General features: G+C 36.9%; 1 protein-coding gene across 1 annotated transcript; it reads right to left on the reverse strand.

Moving 5' to 3' along the window:
- Positions 1-623: 623 nt before the first annotated feature.
- Positions 624-15,142, reverse strand: LOC113078309 (uncharacterized). Its single transcript, XM_026250629.1, has 3 exons — positions 15,090-15,142; positions 11,757-11,805; positions 624-2,626 (listed from the first exon to the last, which is right to left on the reverse strand). The coding sequence occupies exon 3, from the start codon at positions 2,598-2,600 to the stop codon at positions 795-797; it is 1,806 nt and encodes a 601-aa protein (XP_026106414.1). The 5' UTR covers positions 2,601-2,626; positions 11,757-11,805; positions 15,090-15,142; the 3' UTR covers positions 624-794.
- Between the last annotated feature and the right edge of the window lie 6,296 nt (positions 15,143-21,438).

Genomic DNA, 21,438 nt, shown 5'->3' on the forward strand with positions numbered 1-21,438 from the left:
AATATATCATATAGATTATTAATAAGTAGTTCAAAAAGTTCTAAGTACAGTGCCATAAACATTTAAAAACTGTATTTCTAGGCAAATTTGCAGAAAGGCTGAGTGAAAATGGAAAAATAATAGAAGCCATGGCAAGTTTTCAATCTACTGTGAAGGCTACAAAAGCAAAGTAATTTTTGAATATAATTAATAAAAACAAAAAAAGCCAAATATTTATTTTATTTAGTACAATTAATAAAGTATTTTTTTCTGCTCCTACTAATTGCCTATAGGCTAATAATAATTATATATATATATATATATATATATATATATATATATATATATATATATATATATATATATATATATATATATATATATATATATAAAACTGGCAAAAAAATAAATAAAATAAAATAAAATAATAGTAATAATAAAAATATATATATATATATATATATATATATATATATATATATATATATATATATATATATATTTTTTTTTTTTTTTTCACTATTATTTTATTTTATTTTATTTATTTTTTTGCCGGTTTTTTTGTAAATAAAGTAAAGTAACAACTTTATTCAGATTTAAATCATCAGAGTTAATTTAAAAGTTTCGAACCTATTTATCTATCATGGTTAAAGCATATATTAAAATTAAGTTCACTGGGAATTCTGATTCTGAAATAGTTATCCTTATTTTGCTCAATCTAACAGCTGCATTTGATACCATATTTAAATGATAGTTCAGTTTGCATTGGAGATTTATGTTCTACATCATAAATTACATAGTTGTGTGCAACTACATCACCATGTGCTGCTTACGTCCTGAATGTAATTAATGAGCCTTGGCAAAAGAACCCTTGGATTAAAGGATCTTTCTCTTTTTCTTATTTCAGGTTTGTAATCCTTCCAATCATCTAGAAGCACTCTTCCTGTGGAAACCTTACTGATGATCTCTGCCTTCTCCCTGACTTCTCTTAAAGACCGAATGCGATCTTGAAATCCAGGCTTAGCCTCTTGTTTCTCAGACTCAATCATCAGATCAATGTAGTCGGGGGTCGACAGAGGATTGGGTTTGAGGGCAATTTCCTGAAGCCGCTCCAAAGACTTTTGAGATCCCTTTATTAGTTTAGCCACAATATCCTGGACAACCTGAAACTCCTTTTCAAGCTCTTCAAAGATCTTTTCTTTTGACATGACCTGTCCATGCGCATCCTCAAATCGCTTTTTTAAATCCTGATAAGTTTCCTTTCTCTTTTCTGAGACATAATCCCATTTGTACATCTGATTAAAGTGCACATCCCAGGGACACTTTCCAGGACAGATCCTACACTTTCCATCTGTCATAGCATAGCACTTATGTTTATCACGGTCATCTGCATAAACACATGTATCATGACATGTGAAGAAACATTTTTGGCAGTTGGTTAAGTAGTAGCTAGTGTTGTTTTTAATCTGTTTTGGGACAGTTACTTCTAATTCATATTCAAAATCCTTGTTTGCATCCATCTCAGCCTTGTGCTGCTCCAAAGCAGCTCTTGTCTTCTTGATTTCGTCCAGTTTTGTCAGACCAGCATTTATTTGGGGCTGGAGACCCTGCACATGCACTTCTAGTTGCTTTCGCTCTTTTAAGACTTCTTGTGTGAGAGACAAGCTCTGGGTTTTCATCGTGATAAGGGATGTGAAGAATTTCTTCATGCTGGAAAAACCCAACTTCCAGAACATTTCATCAAAGTTGTCACAGTCAGACTCCTCGTCATGTGCTGATGTGTTATTGGTAGCAAACAGAACAGAGTTGTTGAACTTGAAGTGAAGAGGATCTCCAGACTCAGTGGTAGAGCAGGGCACATCAGCGACTTTGATGGCCTCGAGAACAGGAGGTCTTTTCCCATCTGCAAAGGTGACCAGCACAAGGATGTTCTGAGCAATGTCCTTCCCAAATATGGAAAGAATGGAGTCAAAGACATATTTCTGTGTGTGTGTTAGACGGGCAAGTGAAGCCTGTACTACAAAACACACAGCATCAATGCAGTCGATCCCTCCACGTGCAGAGAAGAACTCCTGAATCTGTGCTGTGATTTTCTGGTCATGTGAGATTCCTCTGGTGTCACCAAAGCCTGGTGTGTCCACAATGGTCAGAGAATATGGGAATCGGAAACCATCCATGTGATTAATCTGATATGCTGTGATCTCTGATGTCTGACTTTCAGCCTGAGATTTGTGCTTTCCTTCATCTATCAGCACAAACCGAAAGTCATCTTTCCACTCCACTCCCATAATGTAGTTGATCATGGTGTTAATCAGAGTGGTTTTTCCTGCACCTGTGGCTCCGATCATCATAATGGTCTTATTCTCTTTTGTGATGTTTTTCCCAAATGTGCTTCTTCTGCAGAATCCATCGCTGTTCTGCCCTGTTTCATCCAGATTGAGTTTAAACATGGGTAGGTTTTCATTGCTTCCACCTTCTATTTTTCTGCTCCAGTTGTTCCTTATATCATGTGCAACACTTAAGCCCTTTCCATTGCTGTAGTCTTTTCTCACGGTTTTGCTGCTTGCAATTTCTCTTGACATTTTTTGATTGTTGTTAACTGCAGACTGGCATGGTCTCATTATCTTTTTCTGAGCTTTTTCCACTGCTGGTTGAAGAAAATTAATAATAATAATTATTATTTATTAATAATTACACTATAGAAAAGAAGTGAACACCCCTATGAAGAATCACTAAAATATCAAATGATTTAAAATTGTATCACCAGTTGCATCGTTTCTGCATGCATGGAAGTATTGCAACAAAAGTGAATACATATTTAATCACGAGCACATACGTTACAAAAATTGTGATCACTGAAACCTAATAGAGGATACCTGTGATTTCCAATCAGAGTATGTGAGTGAAGCAGAGTGGTGTGATTTTGAATGAAGCAGATATTTTAAAAGTCAGAGCATTGTGGTTTTCACTCGCTCCAAGAGCACTGACACACACGAGTACAATTCAGACCAATAGCCCATAATAAAACTGCATATTTAGCAAGAATTCACATGTTAAACATAGCCTATTTAGCTAGCTTGAAAGAGAAGGATCAGAAATAATGTGAAGGCTATGATGACAGCAGTGGACATGAGCAGGAAGTTATAGTTCTCAAGGAACTTGTTTGTTGCTTCTAGATACTGAATATTCTCAGGTGAAAGCATGATTTAAACATGTACAAAACTTTTTTTTTTTACACAAATTCACTCTCTCAATATCAATAACAACCGGTGCTCCACATGAAGACCTGATCTCACCATCATCGAGTCTGTTTGTGATCACACAAAGAAACACATGAAACTGAGACAAACCGGAGCGCTAGCTGTTGTCAGACTGACTGTGCATTCAAATCTCACTGGATTATTATTAAAATTAATGGCAAATGAAAATTTGGAAAATTTGTTTGGAAATATAAACTGATATTTTCTATTTACACACTACATCACAATATATCAATAACTGGCTTAAAACCCTTTTTTGGGGTGAAAATACTAATTTAATACTATCTGTACTTTAGAAACAACATTGTTGCTACTTTATAAAGAATGATCATACAGTCATTCACAGAACTGATTAAAGACTCTGACAGACAGCACTCATCTTAACTAAATATCTGAGTGAGTGACAGAGATACTGTCATGGAACGGTCTGCTACGCCCTCCTCTGGCGGCATCAGATCCCTCTCTCCTGAATATTAGGAGTGCATTTCCCAGTGTCTCTCTCCCCAATCATCCCCGTCTAACCCTGCTTAATTATCTTGATTACCTTGAATACCTGCAGTATTTTCACCTGCAACTTGTGTTCTCCCCTTTATATGGACTGCTCTCCCCTTTGTTATTTTGTGAAGTTTTGATTTACCCCTGGTCTGTATTGTTATTATCTCTGGACTTTGAAACCTGATTGATTAGATTATCTGAGTTCTCTACGAACGTCTGCTTGAGTTCCCTTTCATTGCCAGCCAGAGTTTATGTTAGCTGTTCTCTGCCTAGTCACCTGTATTAATAAACTGCTGCAGATGGATCTAACTGACTCCGCCGTTTCATCACAGATACAGAAGAAACATTATGTGTGGTTTTGTATTAAATAATGACCCAGATTGTGAAATACATTTATTAGCCTTAGATTAAGGGAAGCACAACTTGGGAAATGAGAGCATCCAAGGAACGTGTGAAAGCTAAAAAATATTAAATTTTGTCTCTCTTTTCTTTTTCTTGACAAGAAATGTGTTTGTGTTTACTATGCAGAACTGCCATCTTTATGACCACAACAAACAGTAGTCTTTTCAGATGTGCACAAACTTTCCTGTGTCACTTAGCAGCAGTAAGGAAGACTAAGATGAGGCGAATAATCCACTTTTAGAATTAATAGGGAACTCAAAGAAGGTACTTGTTCACAGGCATAACATAAATGTCTCTGGTTACAGATGTAACCATGGTTCCCTGAGAATAGGGAATGAGAACGCTGTGTCCTCTAAAGGGGGCTGGGGGGTGTGCCTCTAGCGTGACCGGTGTCTGAAGCATGAATGAAAAACAACAATGAACTTGACATTGGCAGGCGGCAGCCTGTGACGTAAACAATGAAAAAAGTGCAGGTATAAAAGAGAGCCTGCGGAAAACGTCATCCACTTCTGAAGGAGAGTCAGGCAGGAATGACCAAACCATGGCAATGGGACACAGAGTCTCGTTTCCTATTCTCAGGGAACCATGGTTACATGCGTAACCTGACACGTTCCCTTTCAAAAGGGAACTCCACGCTGCATCCTCTAGAGGGCGCTAGGGGAACGGTATACCAACAATGCCATGCTGAGGGATGAGTGCCCAAATAACTGCAATCTTTAATCCTCTGAGGTCTAAGGGTATTTTTGGGACCTGGAGAAGTTTTGTCATGCCCTGACATTTGTGCTTTTTTCAGTTGCTTATAAATATCTAAATGGCTAAAGTCTAATCTCACTGTAATCAGCACAAACTGGGCTATAATAATATGTGAGTAGCATTTATGTACATGATTTTGTTTTTGCGGAAAAAAAATGTTATGCGTGGTTAGTGAAAAACTGATAATGTTGAATCACTTGAATAAGGCCATAAAACACATACAGAATATTGGTTCTGGGGACTGTTGAGAACGAGAGCTTGTAGCCTATAATTTTTCTTTCTAAATTATGTGAAAATCATCTTGTTTACTCACTTACAGAAAACAATATATTGATTTAAATTTTCTAAGACACTTTTTGTTTGTAAAAGTCATATGTGAGTAGGCGTCAACTATCATGAATATCATTGTGATTTACACCTGAGAAGACAAAGGCCTGCATAATGAGCCTCTCATTCAGCTGTGCCACTGAGAAGGAGGAGATACAAGAAAGAATGTGAGAACAAAATAAAAGTATATAATTTTATGTTTGTAGTATATTTAATTATCCCACAACATAATTTAATACTCACTTGCAAGTGTAGTTAAACAGTTTATTAGGAACAATCAAAGCTGACTTTCAAACTGAATTTTTTGCATCATTACTCCAGTCACACAATCCTTCAGAAATCCTTTTAACAATCTTATTTTGTAAAAAAAAAAAAAAAAAAAAAAAAAACATTTACATTTATTATTATCGTTATTATTACTTTATTATCATTATTATTATTAATTTTGAAAAGGGCTGAGAATATTTTTTTCAGGTTTTTGGGGATAAATTGAAAAAACAGAATGGTTTATTACATTTATTTGTTACATTTATATTATTTACATCAAGCTTTTGAATGGTATAGTATTTTATATTGTTATTGAAACTTCATAATATTTCACTTGATTATACATTTAGTCAGGAATTATAGTTTGGAAAATGTCTAACTAGTAAAATGTTTACACGTTATGTGAAAACTAGTACAAGTATATAAATGAATAAAAAGAGACTTACTCATGTTTATGATCTCTGCTGAATAAAGTGCTTCATTCTTTTTTCTGAGGAAATCCATTTCTCAAATCCCCAACCACATCACATTTTTTTGGGGTGAATTATGTCTTATTCCTCTCATCGTGAAGCAAACAGTAAAATAAAAAAAACTTGAAAAACAGTCTCGCTGCGTTGTCTTCTGTTGTGGGCATATTCAAGCTGCAGGCTTCAGTTAAACATTATCATCTCAAAAGCGCGTTCAGCGTGGGGGGCGTGGTCGCATTAGAGATAATGAAGGGAGACGTGAAAGACTGGACATTGCGTTGTTTTCATACGGATTACTTTATCACAGAATATCTGTTTTTGGCAGCACTTGTTTAGTTTAAAAGTAGACGTGTCAGGCTTTCTATAGATATATCTCTCTATGTCTCTTCGTTGAGTATTCACTGAGTTACAGTTCATTTTCATGACGCGTGTCTAAATAAAGATCGCCGCAGACTAAGGTTTCAGACAGCACGCCCTGTATGTTATGTTTTTTATTAATGCACAAAGTTTTGTTGTTATTATGTCTGTATTAAAAAAAGTAGACCCTTTACAGAATCAATTGATGTATTGCTCTTATCTGTACGATCAAAACTGAAAGTGTAATTTAAGTTATTTTCGGGGTTATCAGGAGAAAATGCCTCATAACGCATTTACGTGTTAATCGACTCCAAATGGTCAAGTCAATGACTCAAGGAAGATCATCCCTGCCCGAACCTGAGCCACAAACCTCTACAGACAGGCTCAATGCTCACCACCACAGACTAGCTCACCCACCAAAGTAAGTTACTCTAAGAGTGGAGGTCTCAGCATAACCACTCTCTAGATTGACAGGAGACCTGGCTACACTCAACACCAGAGGCAGTTTGTGAAGCTCAAGAAAGAGCCTACACATTGATATTGCATATAAGCCGAGCTATGCAGAATGGGGCTTCAGCAGGATGACTCTCTCAAATGAGAGGAAGCCTAACAACAATCAGCCCTGTAGAGAAATTCTTAAGAGTGGAGGCTGCAGCATGATGACTCTCTAGAACAAGAGGCGACCTGACAACACTCAGTGCTGGAGGCAGTTAGTGAAGCTCACAAAAAAAGGAGCCTATATACCAATAGTACTGTCTAAACAGAGCTCTGGAGAGTGGGGATTTAAGCAGAACAACTCTCTTAAACAATAGGAAATCTGACAACATGCAATCCTAGTTTAGGAGCTCTTAAGAGTGGATGCCTCAGCCTGTTACTATCTATTACTACATATTACTGCATAAGCGGAGCTCTTGGGAGCACCTGCATTTACAATGCATAATGACTCAAAAGCGAGAGTACTAAGCTAGGAGTACTAACCATGCTCCTAAGTGTGGTAATTGGTATGAAGGCCCTCAAATGAGGGGAGTACTTGAAAGTTCAACCTAAAGAGCGACTTATCAAGGAGGCCAACAAAAGCCTAACAACCTAACAGCTACAGAGCTCTGTTGAGAGAGCACTAAGAACTGTGATCTCAGCATAGCGAGCCTTAAAGGGAGGGGAGCTACTAGGCTCAAAAACAGCTGATTGGGGAGCCTCACAGAGAGCCTCACAACCTGAAATAACTGTAAAACAAAAAGGGGTAGGGGTAAGGTAACCAGATATCCCGTTTATCCCAGGAGTCACAATTCGTTGTTGATTAACTTAAAGTTAGTGAAGGCGGGATAGGCAAAATCATGCTAACAGAAGTGTTCTCTCTCGCGCGCACACGCTCCACTTCCTCAGTTCTCATATACAGCATGCGAGCAGTTCTCAGCACTCAAATACACACACAGCAGTCCAAATGTTTATCATGTGTTTAGTATCTCAGATAAATACAGCTATAGATTAACCCTTTCGAGTCGATTAACGCATATATGCGTTTTGAGTCATTTTCTCCTGATAACCCCGAAAAGAACTTAAATTACACTCTCAGTTTTAATCGTAGAGAGAAGAGCAATACATCAATCGAATCTGTAAAGGGTCTAGTTTTTTTTGGATACAGACATAATAACAAAAAACCTTTGTGCACTTATAAAATAAAGATAACAAACAAGGTGCGCTGTCTGCAGCCTTTGTCTGCGCTGATCTTCTTTGACAAACACGTCATTAAAATTAAGAGAGATATCTATAGAAAGCCTGACATGTCTACTTTTAAACTAAACAAGTGCTGCTGAAAACAAATATTCTGAGATAAAGTAATCCATATGAAAACAACGCGATGTCTGTTTTTCACATCTCCCTTCATTATATTTAATGTGACCACGCCCCCGCTCTGAACGCTCTATTCAGATTCAAACTGAAGCGCGCGGCTTGAATACGCCCACACAGAAGAAAAAGCAGCCAGACTGTTCTTCAAGTTTTTATTTTATTTTACTGTTTGCTTCGCGATGAGAGGAATAAGTAAGGAATAAGGAATAAGTATTAATAATATAATACTATACCATTCAAAAGCTTGATGTAAATAATATAAATGTAACAAATAGAGATAACTCTAACAAATGTAAAAACAATGCAGTTCTTTCAATTTATTCCCCCTAAAAAAACTTGGAAATATTCTCAGCTCTTTTCAACATTAATAATAATAAAAATAATAATGATGATAATAATAAATTGGGTTTTTTTGAAAAATAGAAAATAATATTGTTAAAAGGATTTCTGAAGGATTGTGTGACTGGAGTAAGGATGCAAAAACATTTGTTTGAAAGTCAGCTTTGATTGTTCCTAATAAACTGTTTAACTGCTCCCCCAAGTGGATATTAAATTATGTTGTGGGATAATTAAATATATTCTTAATAAACTACAAACATAAAATTATATACTTTTATTTTGTTCTCACATTCTTTCTTGCAACTCCTCACTCACAGTGGCAAAGCTGAATGAGAGGCTCATTATGCAGCTCATTATGCAGCCCTTTGTCTTCTCTGGTGTAAATCACAATGATATTCATGTGGTTCAAAAAGATCCGGTTACATCGAATGATTCGTTTGCGAACCGGATATCACAAACTGCTTTGTTTTGAACTCTCTCACAACAGTCACGGAAGAGAAGACAATGCTGAATAAAGTCGTAGGTTTTTGCTATTTTTGGACCAAAATGTATTTTCGATGCTGACCCTCGAAAATGTAGATTCTAACGGACCCTCTGATGTCACATGGACTACTTTGATGATGTTTTTCTTACCTTTCTGGACATGGACAGTATACCATTCACACAGTTTCAATGGAGGGACTGAGAGCTCTCGGACTAAATCTAAAATATCTTAAACTGTGTTCTGAAGATAAACCGAGGTTTCACTGGTTTGGAACGACATGAGGGTGAGTTATTAGTGACATCCTTTGATAGCCTGGATGCACTGTAAGTCGCTTTGGATAAAAGCGTCTGCTAAATGCATACATTTATTTATTTATAATTTAGATTTTTGGGTGAACTAACCCTTTAAGCTTGTTCATCTCCCCCTAGAGACGAATGCGCTCGTGCAAACGCTGACAAAAACTCAAGTACAGACCTCTGCTCTAGTAGTTCCACAAATGCAAACAGTCAGCGCATTCTTCTCTCTCATGATTCAAAAGCATGTGCTCCCATACATAAGGCTTGAAGACAAAGAGGTTTTTCCGCAGGTTCTCTTTTATACCTGCACTCGCTTATTGTTTATATCATAGGCTGCCACCTGCAAATGTCAAGTTCATTTTCATTTTTTCATTCATGCTTCAGACACCGGTCACGCTGGAGCCAACTACCCCTCTAGAGGACACAGTGTAGAGTTCCCTTTCGAAAGGAAAACACAGGAACTAAAATAGATGGGGGTAGAACAGGTGATACAGGCTGACAAATTATTAGACAATGAGCAGAGGATCTAATGTACACAGGAACATGACCAAATAAAGAAAAAAGGAACCAACCATGAACATAAACGTGACACTATATCACTTATATCATAAATAAAGTGTGCAAGAAACTAAGACCATACACTGTCATAGTTCTGTCATTTAAGTCATGAAAAAGGAGATTAAAAGCTGTAAAACTACATGCATGTATGCATTACTCTTCAGAACGTCTCTCGATAGGTTATTAAAATTGCTATTCTGCAAATCGAGATCGCAATATAAGGTAAAAGCTGATGTATTCTTTGTTTGTAATTTAATGCACAAGTAAATGTGAATAAAGTGCACTTATACGAGATTGTAAAATACAAACATGAAAGAAAAATTATTTACATTCATAAAATAACTCATTCTGCATTTTAGCATTAATGTGCTATTGATTTCTGCCTTTTTCACATCCTTGCACATGGAGAACCAAAGGAGAACAGTTTTATTTTTATTTGTTTTTGTACAAACTTCAATTTAAATATATAACTCTTGCAATTAGCCTAATTTATTTAGACAATTAAGAGAATGTTAAACATTCACTATTTACTTTTTTAGAGTTCATTGATCACCTTTTGTTACATGCACCTTTTGAGGCCCTACTGTATAGCCTCTATTGTTAATACAATAAATCTAAATGGTAACCTTTTAATTTTATGTAAAAGCAAATACCCTTCATTTAAAATTTGAAGTAATGTAGTTACTGGATGGTGATATGATTAACGCCTGTTTCACACATACTCCGTCTGCAGTGCGTATTTTAATGGATTCCAGCGTTCACACTTCAGGCAGTTGTGGTCCATCAGTGTGGTCCAGGAGCGGTGCGTCAGCAGCAGTGCAGCGATCATTTACGTACCGAGTCTATTTTTGCTGTGCTGCACAAGCTGAATTATAGTGACAGTGCTTTGTTCGAAAAATGAACATGGATTGACATGGAAATGCAGTCATTTCACAATAAATGTGTACTAATTAAAGCCTACTGTGTTTCACATGCAACACATGGGTTTTGGCTAGATTTAAAACAAGAAAAAGAGCAACTTTAGAGAAACAAGGCAACATAATATAGATTTTATGAAAGCAGAAAATATGGTTTTATGGAAGCAGAAAAAAAAAGTTCAATAAGATCAGTGGGATTGCTTGTAATAAATATTTTAATGCAAAAGGCACGAGAGACGACTGTTTCTGTCAGTGGTGTTTCAATTTTAAATATGGGCGATTTCCTAACAAGAAAAGTATGCTTAAGTTAAGTTAAAATGGTTTGCCGCTTGCTTGAGCAGCTTATTATACAAACCTAGAAGTCAAATGCATGAATAATATGTTGTTTATATTTATTGAGTTTAAACTAATGTCTATGATTATGGAATATTGTAACTGCTCTGTGATAAAAGAGTCACAATGCCGAAAAATATATATTTTTTAAAATGATTTGAAATCAAAATAATGGACAAATGTTGTGTTTGTGGCTTAAACCGCCGCAGATCAGTAGCGGACTGCAAACACGTCCTGTGTGAAAGCACAATGAGTCTGTGCTGCTTTTGCACCACATACATAACGCACACAGACTGCATACAGAGTATGTGTGAAACAGGTGTAAGAATCATTCGACATTTAAGTGATCTTGCACAGGCGTGTATTAATTTCATTTGTTTTATTTATTTATAAATGCATTTATTGTTTGTTTGTTAAATGCTATTCAACAAATGTTTAATTAACCTGATTTCTTAGAGATCTCTTGAATATGGAAAAATGTTTGACATCATTTATCAAGTATCAGGAATTGTATATTCACTACATAATGAGATGAGATCTACATTTCAAACATCATGTTTTTGAAAAATGTTTCTTATATCAACCAAACTTGCATTTATTTGATTAAGAATAATATTGTGTAGTACAGTATTATACATTATTCAAATGTAAAAAAAAACTGATAATGTACTCACCCGGACAATGGCCAGTTTTTTCCTGTGATAGTGGCTGATGACTGTTTTTCTTGAAAAATAATGATTAAAAAAGAAAATATAGATATTTTAAAATCACAAGTAAAAATAGTGTAACACCAATGAGCGGATGGTATTCAACCATCTGTTCCATATTAATGAATCCTGACTCTTTGACACATTCTACACTCAAAGACCAGAACGTGAGTTAAAGAAAAAACAAGGACCTTCATTTTACAACCCTCTTACAACATAACTCACCACCCTGGGCGCCAGCATGACGGCAACGTCCTGGCGTGGATGAGAGATATAACACCTTGGAAACTATTCAGAGATGCGATATCGAACTTCAAAAGGGAAGACAAACACCCCCGCCTTTCGATCCCACATTCCAGCGAAAAAGACGCACACACATTCACAAACAGGCACAAGCAATTTTGCTAGCCCATGGACACTTCTTTTTAAAACTACCTCTAAATGTATTTTAATGTCTCCCTTTTTGTGCTCAAATGTATGTATGAGGCATAGTGGAATATATGAATGTTACTGTGTGTTTAATGCAAACTTTATATGCATTTAGTTAAGAATAACTAAATATCTCTGTATACTTGATGGATAAAATCATAGTTCTTGGTGTCTGTATAATCGTAAAAACACGACTGTAACGAATCTTGATAGCAAATTACAAAAAGATGCATTGTTTCAGAGGAACGATCTTGCTTAAGAAAAATGTTTAATTTTGTCATCGCCATAAATTAGACCAGTGGGCGGAGATCAGCAAACAAAGAAGATTTTTCCCGCCTCAGTTTGTTTACACTTCATTGGCTCATACTCAAAAATAGGTGTGAACCTAGGGTTACGTAAAACTTAGGGAAACCGGTATTCTTGGCATTCCGCCAGAGAGAAAAGGGGTTCCCAGCTTTGCAACTGGACTTCAAGAAGTTCTCCGTTTATTCTTCTTTACTTTTCATTTCATTTTAGTTTTTCTTTATTGTCTTCGGATATTTGACTTCGTTCAATTGTCTTCACGAGCCAAACAAACTTAAGTCTAATCATCTTTTGGCAAAGTTTACCTTCGCGTTAACCATCGAGCTCACGCATCATCTGCTCTGGAAAGCACGGACGGACAATTTGAGCACAGCTACGCACAAGAGCCAGATCAAAGCAAGTACTTTCTTTTATCGCAAATAAAATTGCTGTTTAAGGTTGTCTAGGCTATTCCATGTTTGTGAAATTATTCAATGACTTGGGGTCTCTTGCAAAGTTAACTGTTTGAAATTGTCACGCTGAGATTGGTTTTCACTTTCACTTTCTCTCCCTCTCTCTCTCTCTTTATCTCTCTCTCTCATTTATCTCAATATTATTCTTGTTCGTTTACCTTGTTTAAATTGTATTTTCGTTTTGCTATATACTCATATTTACTCCATGTGAATTGTAGTTATGTACTCTTTAGTCTGTTTCTATTAAATCCTATAATTTGCTTGAATTGAATTGTGTTATTGCTCATTGAGATCGAAGTCCTTGAATCGTGTGATCTACGCTACGAGCTTTGTTTTTATATTAATTAATTTCAGTAATCTTAGTAGTACAGACACAGAAAATATTGTTTTTTCCTGATCAGAAGATTAATATTTCTTGGAGTTTGTAAGAAGGGTATTTTTATTGAATTTTGATAAGGAAGTCTAGCTTCCAGTTCGCTGGACGAACAGATTGTCTAGATAACTTAAATTAATTCTAGTAAAGGTTACCTTTAAATGATTAAATATTACCTCTTTAGGTAATTTAATATTTGTAAGCAATAAGCACGTTATATTCATAGACTCATGAATATTCACTTCATTTGAGTTAATTATTCCCCAGAAAGTGATTGTTGCTACAATAGATATATACTTTATATTTTGGCTTTTGAATATTCTGCCTGCTATACTGAAAAATAATTCAGTACACTTTTCTAATCTGTGTATGTCGTTTTCTAACATTGAAAGAAGAAAAAAAGTAAAAATTGTTCTTTTATTTCATTTTTTTATTTATTAATTTAAAAAAGAAAAAAAAATATTATGCTAGTTTTCTTTTTCTTTTCTTTTTTTCCAGGAATGACAAAAAATAGAAATATTCAGCTTGAATATCCGATTTCTGCACATGAGATGAAATTGATTTTTTTAAATCAATTTATTTCAGCTACATTTAAATAAACTAATTTACTTCACTAACCTTCAGATTAATTTGTTTATTTAAATGTAGCTAAAATAAATTGTTTGCAACCACTTACCTTAACCTTTTACCTTTTTACGATTTGTAAAAAAATAAAGTTCATGGTGTAATTTATTCCAAAGTCACTTATATAATGCATTTACCATGCAATGATTTAAATGTAGGTAGACTTCTAAAAATAAGCACACGAGCTGTGTTTTGGTTCATGTTTGTGTCTGGGCATGTGCCAGAAAGACTTTCAAGGAGGCTAAAGCACCACATTGTATTATTTCTTTATTTTTCAAAGCCATGAATTTACTGTCATTTTGGATGTCCATATATTTAAATGTTTTTCCATTTCAAATGATGTATCACTATAATCTGTATCACTATAAATGAACATGTCAGCTCGCACACTCACCCATCATATCAGTTCTGGCTTTGCTCATTTGATATCGCAGCCTGTTCATTATCAAAAACACAGACAACCAAACATATAAAAAAGTGATTCTGTTTAATTTAATTTGTCTACATTTTTACTTTTTAGTCATTTAGCAGACGCATTTATCCAAAGCGACTTACAAATGAGGAATTTGAAGTCTCAAATTAATTCAACTATTAATTTAATTAATTTTACTTTTTTTATTATTAAGTGAGGAGGCTAAGATGTGACAGCCATCAAACCCTGCGAAACACAACTCATGCTAAACTGAATTTAGGTCTACACAGAAGAAAGCCCGTCTAGACTCTGCTCCATTCGTTAGTATGGTTGTTTGAATAAAAAAAGAGATGTAGTTTCAATAAATGCGTTAATCATCAAAACAACTGCAGCAGTGAAGTACTAGCCACGCAAAACTGAGGAAAAAATGGTAATGCCACAATTAGCAGAAAAGGGTGTTTCATTCCCGCCTACATGTAGAAATCAAACAATCAAGATATGTATTCATTTTTCCACCCCTGTACAAATAGAAATGAATGCTACATTTTTGTTTGTACTCAGATTTGTTCTTAATAATTTTCAAGCAAAAACTTTCAGATTTTTTTTTAAACTTTACATTAAGGTGTCATTAATACTTTTTAGATTTGAAACTTTTCCATATTTACATTTACACAGAATCAGATGTTTAAGAAGACTGCTTTACTCACTTTTGTTCCTGGTTTGCAGTTTAGTCCTTTTGCAGATTCTCGTCCACTGCAAGCTCTCCCTCTGAAACCCAAGTTGCCTAAGTCTATATCTGCAGATACTGTTTTTTAAAGCCTCAAGACTTTGTCTCCTATAATGGCTTATACGGTTAAAAAAAACTTTGAAGAAAATATATCCCTATTATATAATAAAAAAGTCAAAGCTTTGTCAAATTACTTGTTTAATACAATATATTTTATATACAATTATATTTATTTTATTCTAAATCCCTTAATTCAACAAGGACACAATAAAGATTAGTGTCATCCATACGGAAAGTAATTTAAGTATTTAAACTTTTAGAATCAGAAAAGTTAATATTCTGAGTATCTGTGGTAAAATAAAGCCCAAAAAGACTTACTGTTAATTTGATTTCCCCTTGAATCTGCTTTTCATTTGTAGCTGCAGAAATCATCTGCATTGGTTTTTATGTCTAAATCTAGCTCCTCCCTGTAATAATAATAAAAAAAAAGCTTAAAAAGTTTCACTTTCATATTTTGTTTCCTGTAAATGTAAGGCTTTTTTAGAATCAAACCTAGTATCAGCAGACCACTAAATATTTTTTAACCAGATGAGATTATTCAATGGCAAGGTTTAAGGTCATTTATTGTCATTTATTTTCTCACACATGAAACAAAATATGTCCTAAAAAGAAGCAGCAAACAGAAACCTGATAATAATTAACATAAATAAAACCACAAAACTATATATATATAAATATAAAAACATAAATAAAACCACAAAACTATGTATAAAATATAAAAACATAAAACCTCAAAACTATGTGTATTTAACAAAAAAAATAAACGTAAAAAAAAAAAAAAAAAAAATATATATATATATATATATATATATATATAGAGAGAGAGAGAGAGAGAGAGAGAGAGAGAGAGAGAGAGAGATAGATATATATACACAGTCATGGGCAAAAATATCAGCCCCCTTGGTAAATATGATCAAAGGAGGCTGTGAAAATTAATCTGGATTGTTAATCATTTTGATCTTTTATTTGAATTTTTTTTCCCTTTCTTTGGATTATAGGAATTTAAAATGGGGGGAAATGTCTTTATGAAATAAATGTTTTTCTCTAATACACATTGACCACAATTAACGGCACCCTTTTATTCAATACTTTTTGAAACCTTCATTTTAACAGCTCAAAATGTTCTCTTATAATGCCTGATGAGGTTAGAGAACACCTGACAAGAGATCAGAGACCATTCCTCCATCCAGGATCACTCCAGACCATTTAGATTCACAGCTCAATGTTGGTGCTTCTCCTCTTCAGTCCACAACACTCATTTTCTATAGGGTTCAGGTCAGAGGACTGGAATGGCCATGGCAGAAGCTTGATTTTGTGCTCAGTGACCCATTTCTGTGTTGTTTTTGAGGTTTATATTTGGATTATTGTAAAGTTGGAAGATCCAAACATAGTCCGTCATTCAGTCACTTACTGATTTTATTTGATAGAATCAAATATGTCATGTATCTAAACAAGATGTTCAGGACCTCCAGCAGAAATATAGTCAAGTCAAGTAAAGTCTGCTTTATTGTAAATTCTTCCACATGTACAGTACATACATACAGAGAATCGAAATTGCGTTACTCTCAGACCCCCGGTGCATACAGAAAACATTGACAGTAGAGCCTAAAAATCTAGATCAAATATAAAATGTAGATACAACTATACAATAAGGGAATGTAAAAAAGACATATAATAAAGTTAAAAATAAAGTTAAATAAAGCAGCGCAAGGCACATGGCAGATAGAGTGAAATCAATAAAGTGAACAACAGATAAAGGATAAAAGATTTTTAGTGCAATAAAATAAAAACTTATTTAATCTGATTAAAGTGACAAAGGGCTCAAGAGCAGTTATTTTATTTAACTGACTGATGAGGTAGTGGAATGACGTCAGTTCCATGCTGAATGAAGTAGTGAGCAGACCAATGCTGCACAAAGTGACTGGTGCATGTCATCGTATATAGTCGGGGGGGGGGGGAGTGGAAGGACCTGGGGATGTGGGATCTGGGGGGGGGGGGTTTCAGAGTTCAGTGGTGCCTGGGGCAGAAGAGGGGAGGGGGGGGGCAAGTTCAGGAGTGAGTTCAGCTTCCTGACAGCCTGGTGGATGAAGCTGTCCTTCAGTCTGCTGGTCCTGGCCTGGAGACTCCGCAGTCTCCTACCTGATGGCAGCAGACTGAAGAAGTTGTGTGACATGTGGGTGGGATCACCTGCGATGCAGGGGGCTTTGCAAGTGAGACGGGTTCCGTAAATGTGCTAGAAGGAGGTGAGAGAGACACCAATGATATTCTCAGCTGCTCTCACTATGCGTTGCAGAGTCTTTCGGCAGGACGCGTTGCAGACGCCATACCACACAGTGATGCAGCTCGACAGGATGCTCTCGATGGTGCCTCTGTAGAAGGTGTACATTATGGGGGTTGGGGCTCTGGCTCTCCTCAGTTTGTAAAGGAAGTAGAGACACTGTTGTAATTTCTTGGCCAGTGCTGCTGTGTTTTCAGTCCAGGAGAGGTCCTCTGTGATGTGCACGCCCAGGAACTTGGTGCTGCTCACTCTCTCCATAGTCTCACTGTTGATGGTCAGAGGAACGTGCTGAGTATGCGCTCTCCTGAAGTCAACAACAATCTCCTTCGTCTTCTCCATGTTCAGAGAGAGATTGTTGTCACTGCAACACTCGGCCAGGTGGCTCACCTCACTCCTGTAGTTTTGTTTCATTTTTGTTGCTAATGAGGCCCACCACAGTCGTGTCATCTGCAAACTTAATGAAGAGGTTGGAGTTGTGTGACTGTGTGCAGTCATGGGTCAGTAGAGTGAAGAGGAGGGGTCTCAACACACATCCTTGGGGGCCCCCAGTGTTCAGTTTGATGGTGCTGGATGTGTTGCTGTCGACCCGTACTGCCTGAGGTCTTCCAGTCAGAAAGTCCAACAGCCAGTTGCACAGCAAAGTGTTGAGCCCCAGCTGGACCAGTTTGTGAATGAGCTGTTGAGGGATGATTGTGTTGAATGCTGAACTGAAGTCTATGAACAGCATTCTGACATATGAGTCCTTTTTGTCCAGATGTGTGATTGCTGAGTGGACGGCAGTGGCGATAGCATCATCGGTTGACCGGTTGGACTGATATGCAAACTGGAAGGGGTCCAGGGAGGGGGGGAGGGTAGACTTGATGTGGTGCATGACTAGCCATCCAAAGCACTTCATGAGGATGGGGATAAGTGCAACAGGACGGTAGTCATTGAAGCAGGATGGAGATGGCTTCTTCGGAACTGGAATGATGGTGGTAGTTTTGAAACATTTGGGAACAACAGCCTGACTCAGTGAGATGTTGAAAATGTCTGTGAAGACATCAGTGAGTTCTGCTGCACAGTCTTTCAGTACACACCCAGGGATGTTGTCAGGACCTGGAGCTTTGCGTTCATTGATCCTGCTAAAGGATTTACTCACCATCCGGGGTCAGCGTCATCACCTGGTCGCCGGGAGGAGGTGGAGTCTTCTGTGCAGTGATGCTGTTTTGTCGTTCAAAGCGAGCGAAGAAGGTGTTCAGCTTGTTCAGCAGAGATGTTGCTGTCACAGGTCCGTGGTGGGGGCTTGTAGTCCGTAATGGTCTGTATCCCTTGCCACAGGTTCCTAGTGTCTCTGCTGTCGCTGAATTGATGGGGTATCCTCCTGGAGTGCTGTCTCCTAGCCTCTCTGATGCCGTGGGACAGTTTGGCTCTGTCTGTCCTCAGGCCCACCTCATCTCCACCTCTGAAGGCAGTGTTCCGTGTCTTCAGGAGTCAGCCACGGCTTCTGGTTGGCCTGGACACTAATGGTTGTTGTGACTGTTACATCAGGGAAGTCGTGGCCTAATGGTTAGAGAGTCGGACTTGCAATCGAAAGGTTGTGAGTTCGAGTCTCGGGCCGGCAGGAATTGTGGGTGGGGGGAGTGCATGTACAGTGCTCTCTCCACCCTCAGTACCATGACTTAGATGCCCTTGAGCAAGGCATCGAACCCCCAACTGCTCCCCGGGCGCCGCAGCATAAATGGCTGCCCACTGCTCCAGGTGTGTGTTCACAGTGTGTGTGTTTGTTCACTGCTCTGTGTGTGTGACCATGGCTGAATGTGATGTCACTTTCACTTTCACTTTCATCAATACACTTGTTGATGTAGGCAGTGACAGTCTCTGAGTACTCCTGGAGGTCAGTGGTGGTATTGCATGTGGCAGCCTGCTTAAACATGTCAGTTGTTTTGAAGCAGTCTTGAATAACCTCTGATGATCTGTTTGTGAACTGGTTTGGCGACTTTAATGAGTGGTCTGTATGCAGGCATTAGCATGACAGTGATGTCTTGTGACAGTGATGTCTGAGGCTCTGAGGTGGGGGGTTGTCTTTGTAAGCTCCCTTTCACACTGCATGTCGGACCCGGCATATTGCCGGAACATTGCCGGGTTGCCTTCTGTGTGACAGCAAACACGCCCCGGGATTGATTCCGGCACTGAACCCAGGTCGGGGACCTAGTAACATTGCCGGGTTCAACCCGGGACGAGCGCTGTGTGAACAAAAGCCAGATCTAATGCCGTGTGGAAGTGATGATGATGCGCATTATCGCACAACTATTTTAACGGCTGTTTTGAAGGAAGATCAACGTTTGCGACAAAAAAAATATGTGCAAACTGTAATGAAGCAGAGATCAGTTAGTTCGTCATTTTCCGCACTGACGCCGAGATCGTTTGCTTGCTTCAGTGAAAGTATAACGTGTCTGACGTTTTCGACTCATACATTACATGTCACGCCCTGATGTCACGTGTCATTACGGGATCTTTACGGGTTGTGTGTGAAAGCACGCACATATTCCTGGTAATCACTGGCAGTGTGAAAGTGCAAAATCTAGCGACCCGGGAATAATTGCCAGAACACTTTACCCGTGTATTTGCCGGAATGGCAGTGTGAAAGGGGCTTGTGTGGTTTAAACAAAGTCCAAAATGTTATTACCTCGTGTTGGAAAGTTAATGTGTTTGTGTATTTTTGGAAACACACTCTTTAAGTCAGCATGCTTGAAATCCCCAGCTATGATGAGAAAAGCATCGGGGTTACATCGAGCAGAAAATTGCGACTGTGTGCGCACTTACATACAGGTAGACGCGAAGATGACGTACAAAAACACTGCGACTCACAAGACAAAAAAACACGAAAACACCGTTCTTTTGGGACAGAGAGAAGCCGCTGTGTGTGACGCCGCCATCTTGGTTTTGCATCTTGGTTTCACATAGGCCCACGACCTCAAAAATATAGCAGTATATTTAATTGTACACATAGGGTACTTTTTTTCTCTGTGTTCACCAATCATCTTGAGTGTTTGCTGCTAAAAAGCTCAGTTTTTAGTTTCATCTGACCATAGAAGCCAGTCCTATTTGAAGTTCCAGTCGTGGCTGATAAATGAATATGCTGGTTGTTTTTTTGGGATCAGCTAGGATAATTTTTCTTGTAACTCTCCCAAACAACATGTGTTGATGTAGGTGCTGGTTGACAATTTATTTAAAGGTTTTCTGAACCAGAGACTCAATTATTTTCTGCAGTTCTCCGGCAAAACATTTATTTCATAATGATGTTTCATCCCATTTTAAATTCTCTATTATCCAATGAAAGGTTAGATTTTTGTGAATTTTTCAAATAAAAGATCAAAATGATTAACAATGCAGATTAATTTTCATAGTCTCCTTTGATCATATTTACCAAGGGTGCCCATATTTTTGCCCATGACTGTATATATATATATATATATATATATATATATATATATATATATATATATAAAACATGAATAAAACCTCAAAACAATGTGTGTGTGTGTGTGTGTGTGTGAGAGAGAGAGTTTGTTGTTGTTTGGAATTTTATGTCTAACTGTAGCTCCTCCCTGTAATAATAATAAAAAAAGCTTGAAAAGTTTCACTTTCATTTTTTTTTCCTGTAAATGCAAGGCTTTTTTAGAATCAAACCTAGTATCAGCAGACCACTAAATAATTTTTAACCAGATGAGACTATTCAATGGCATCAAGGTTCAAGGTTATTTATTGTCATTTATTTTCTAACACATGAAACAAAATATGTCCTAAAACGAAGAAGCAAACAGAAACCTGATAATAATTAACATAAATAAAACCACAAAACTATGTTTATAAATATAAAAACATAAATAAAACCTCAAACTATATATATAAATATAAAAACATAAATAAACCACAAAACTATATATATATAAATATAAAAACATAAATAAAACCACTAAATTATGTATAAATATAAAAACATAAAGAAAAC

This window comes from Carassius auratus, unplaced genomic scaffold, assembly GCF_003368295.1.
Source record: "Carassius auratus strain Wakin unplaced genomic scaffold, ASM336829v1 scaf_tig00025223, whole genome shotgun sequence".
NCBI lineage: Eukaryota > Metazoa > Chordata > Actinopteri > Cypriniformes > Cyprinidae > Carassius > Carassius auratus.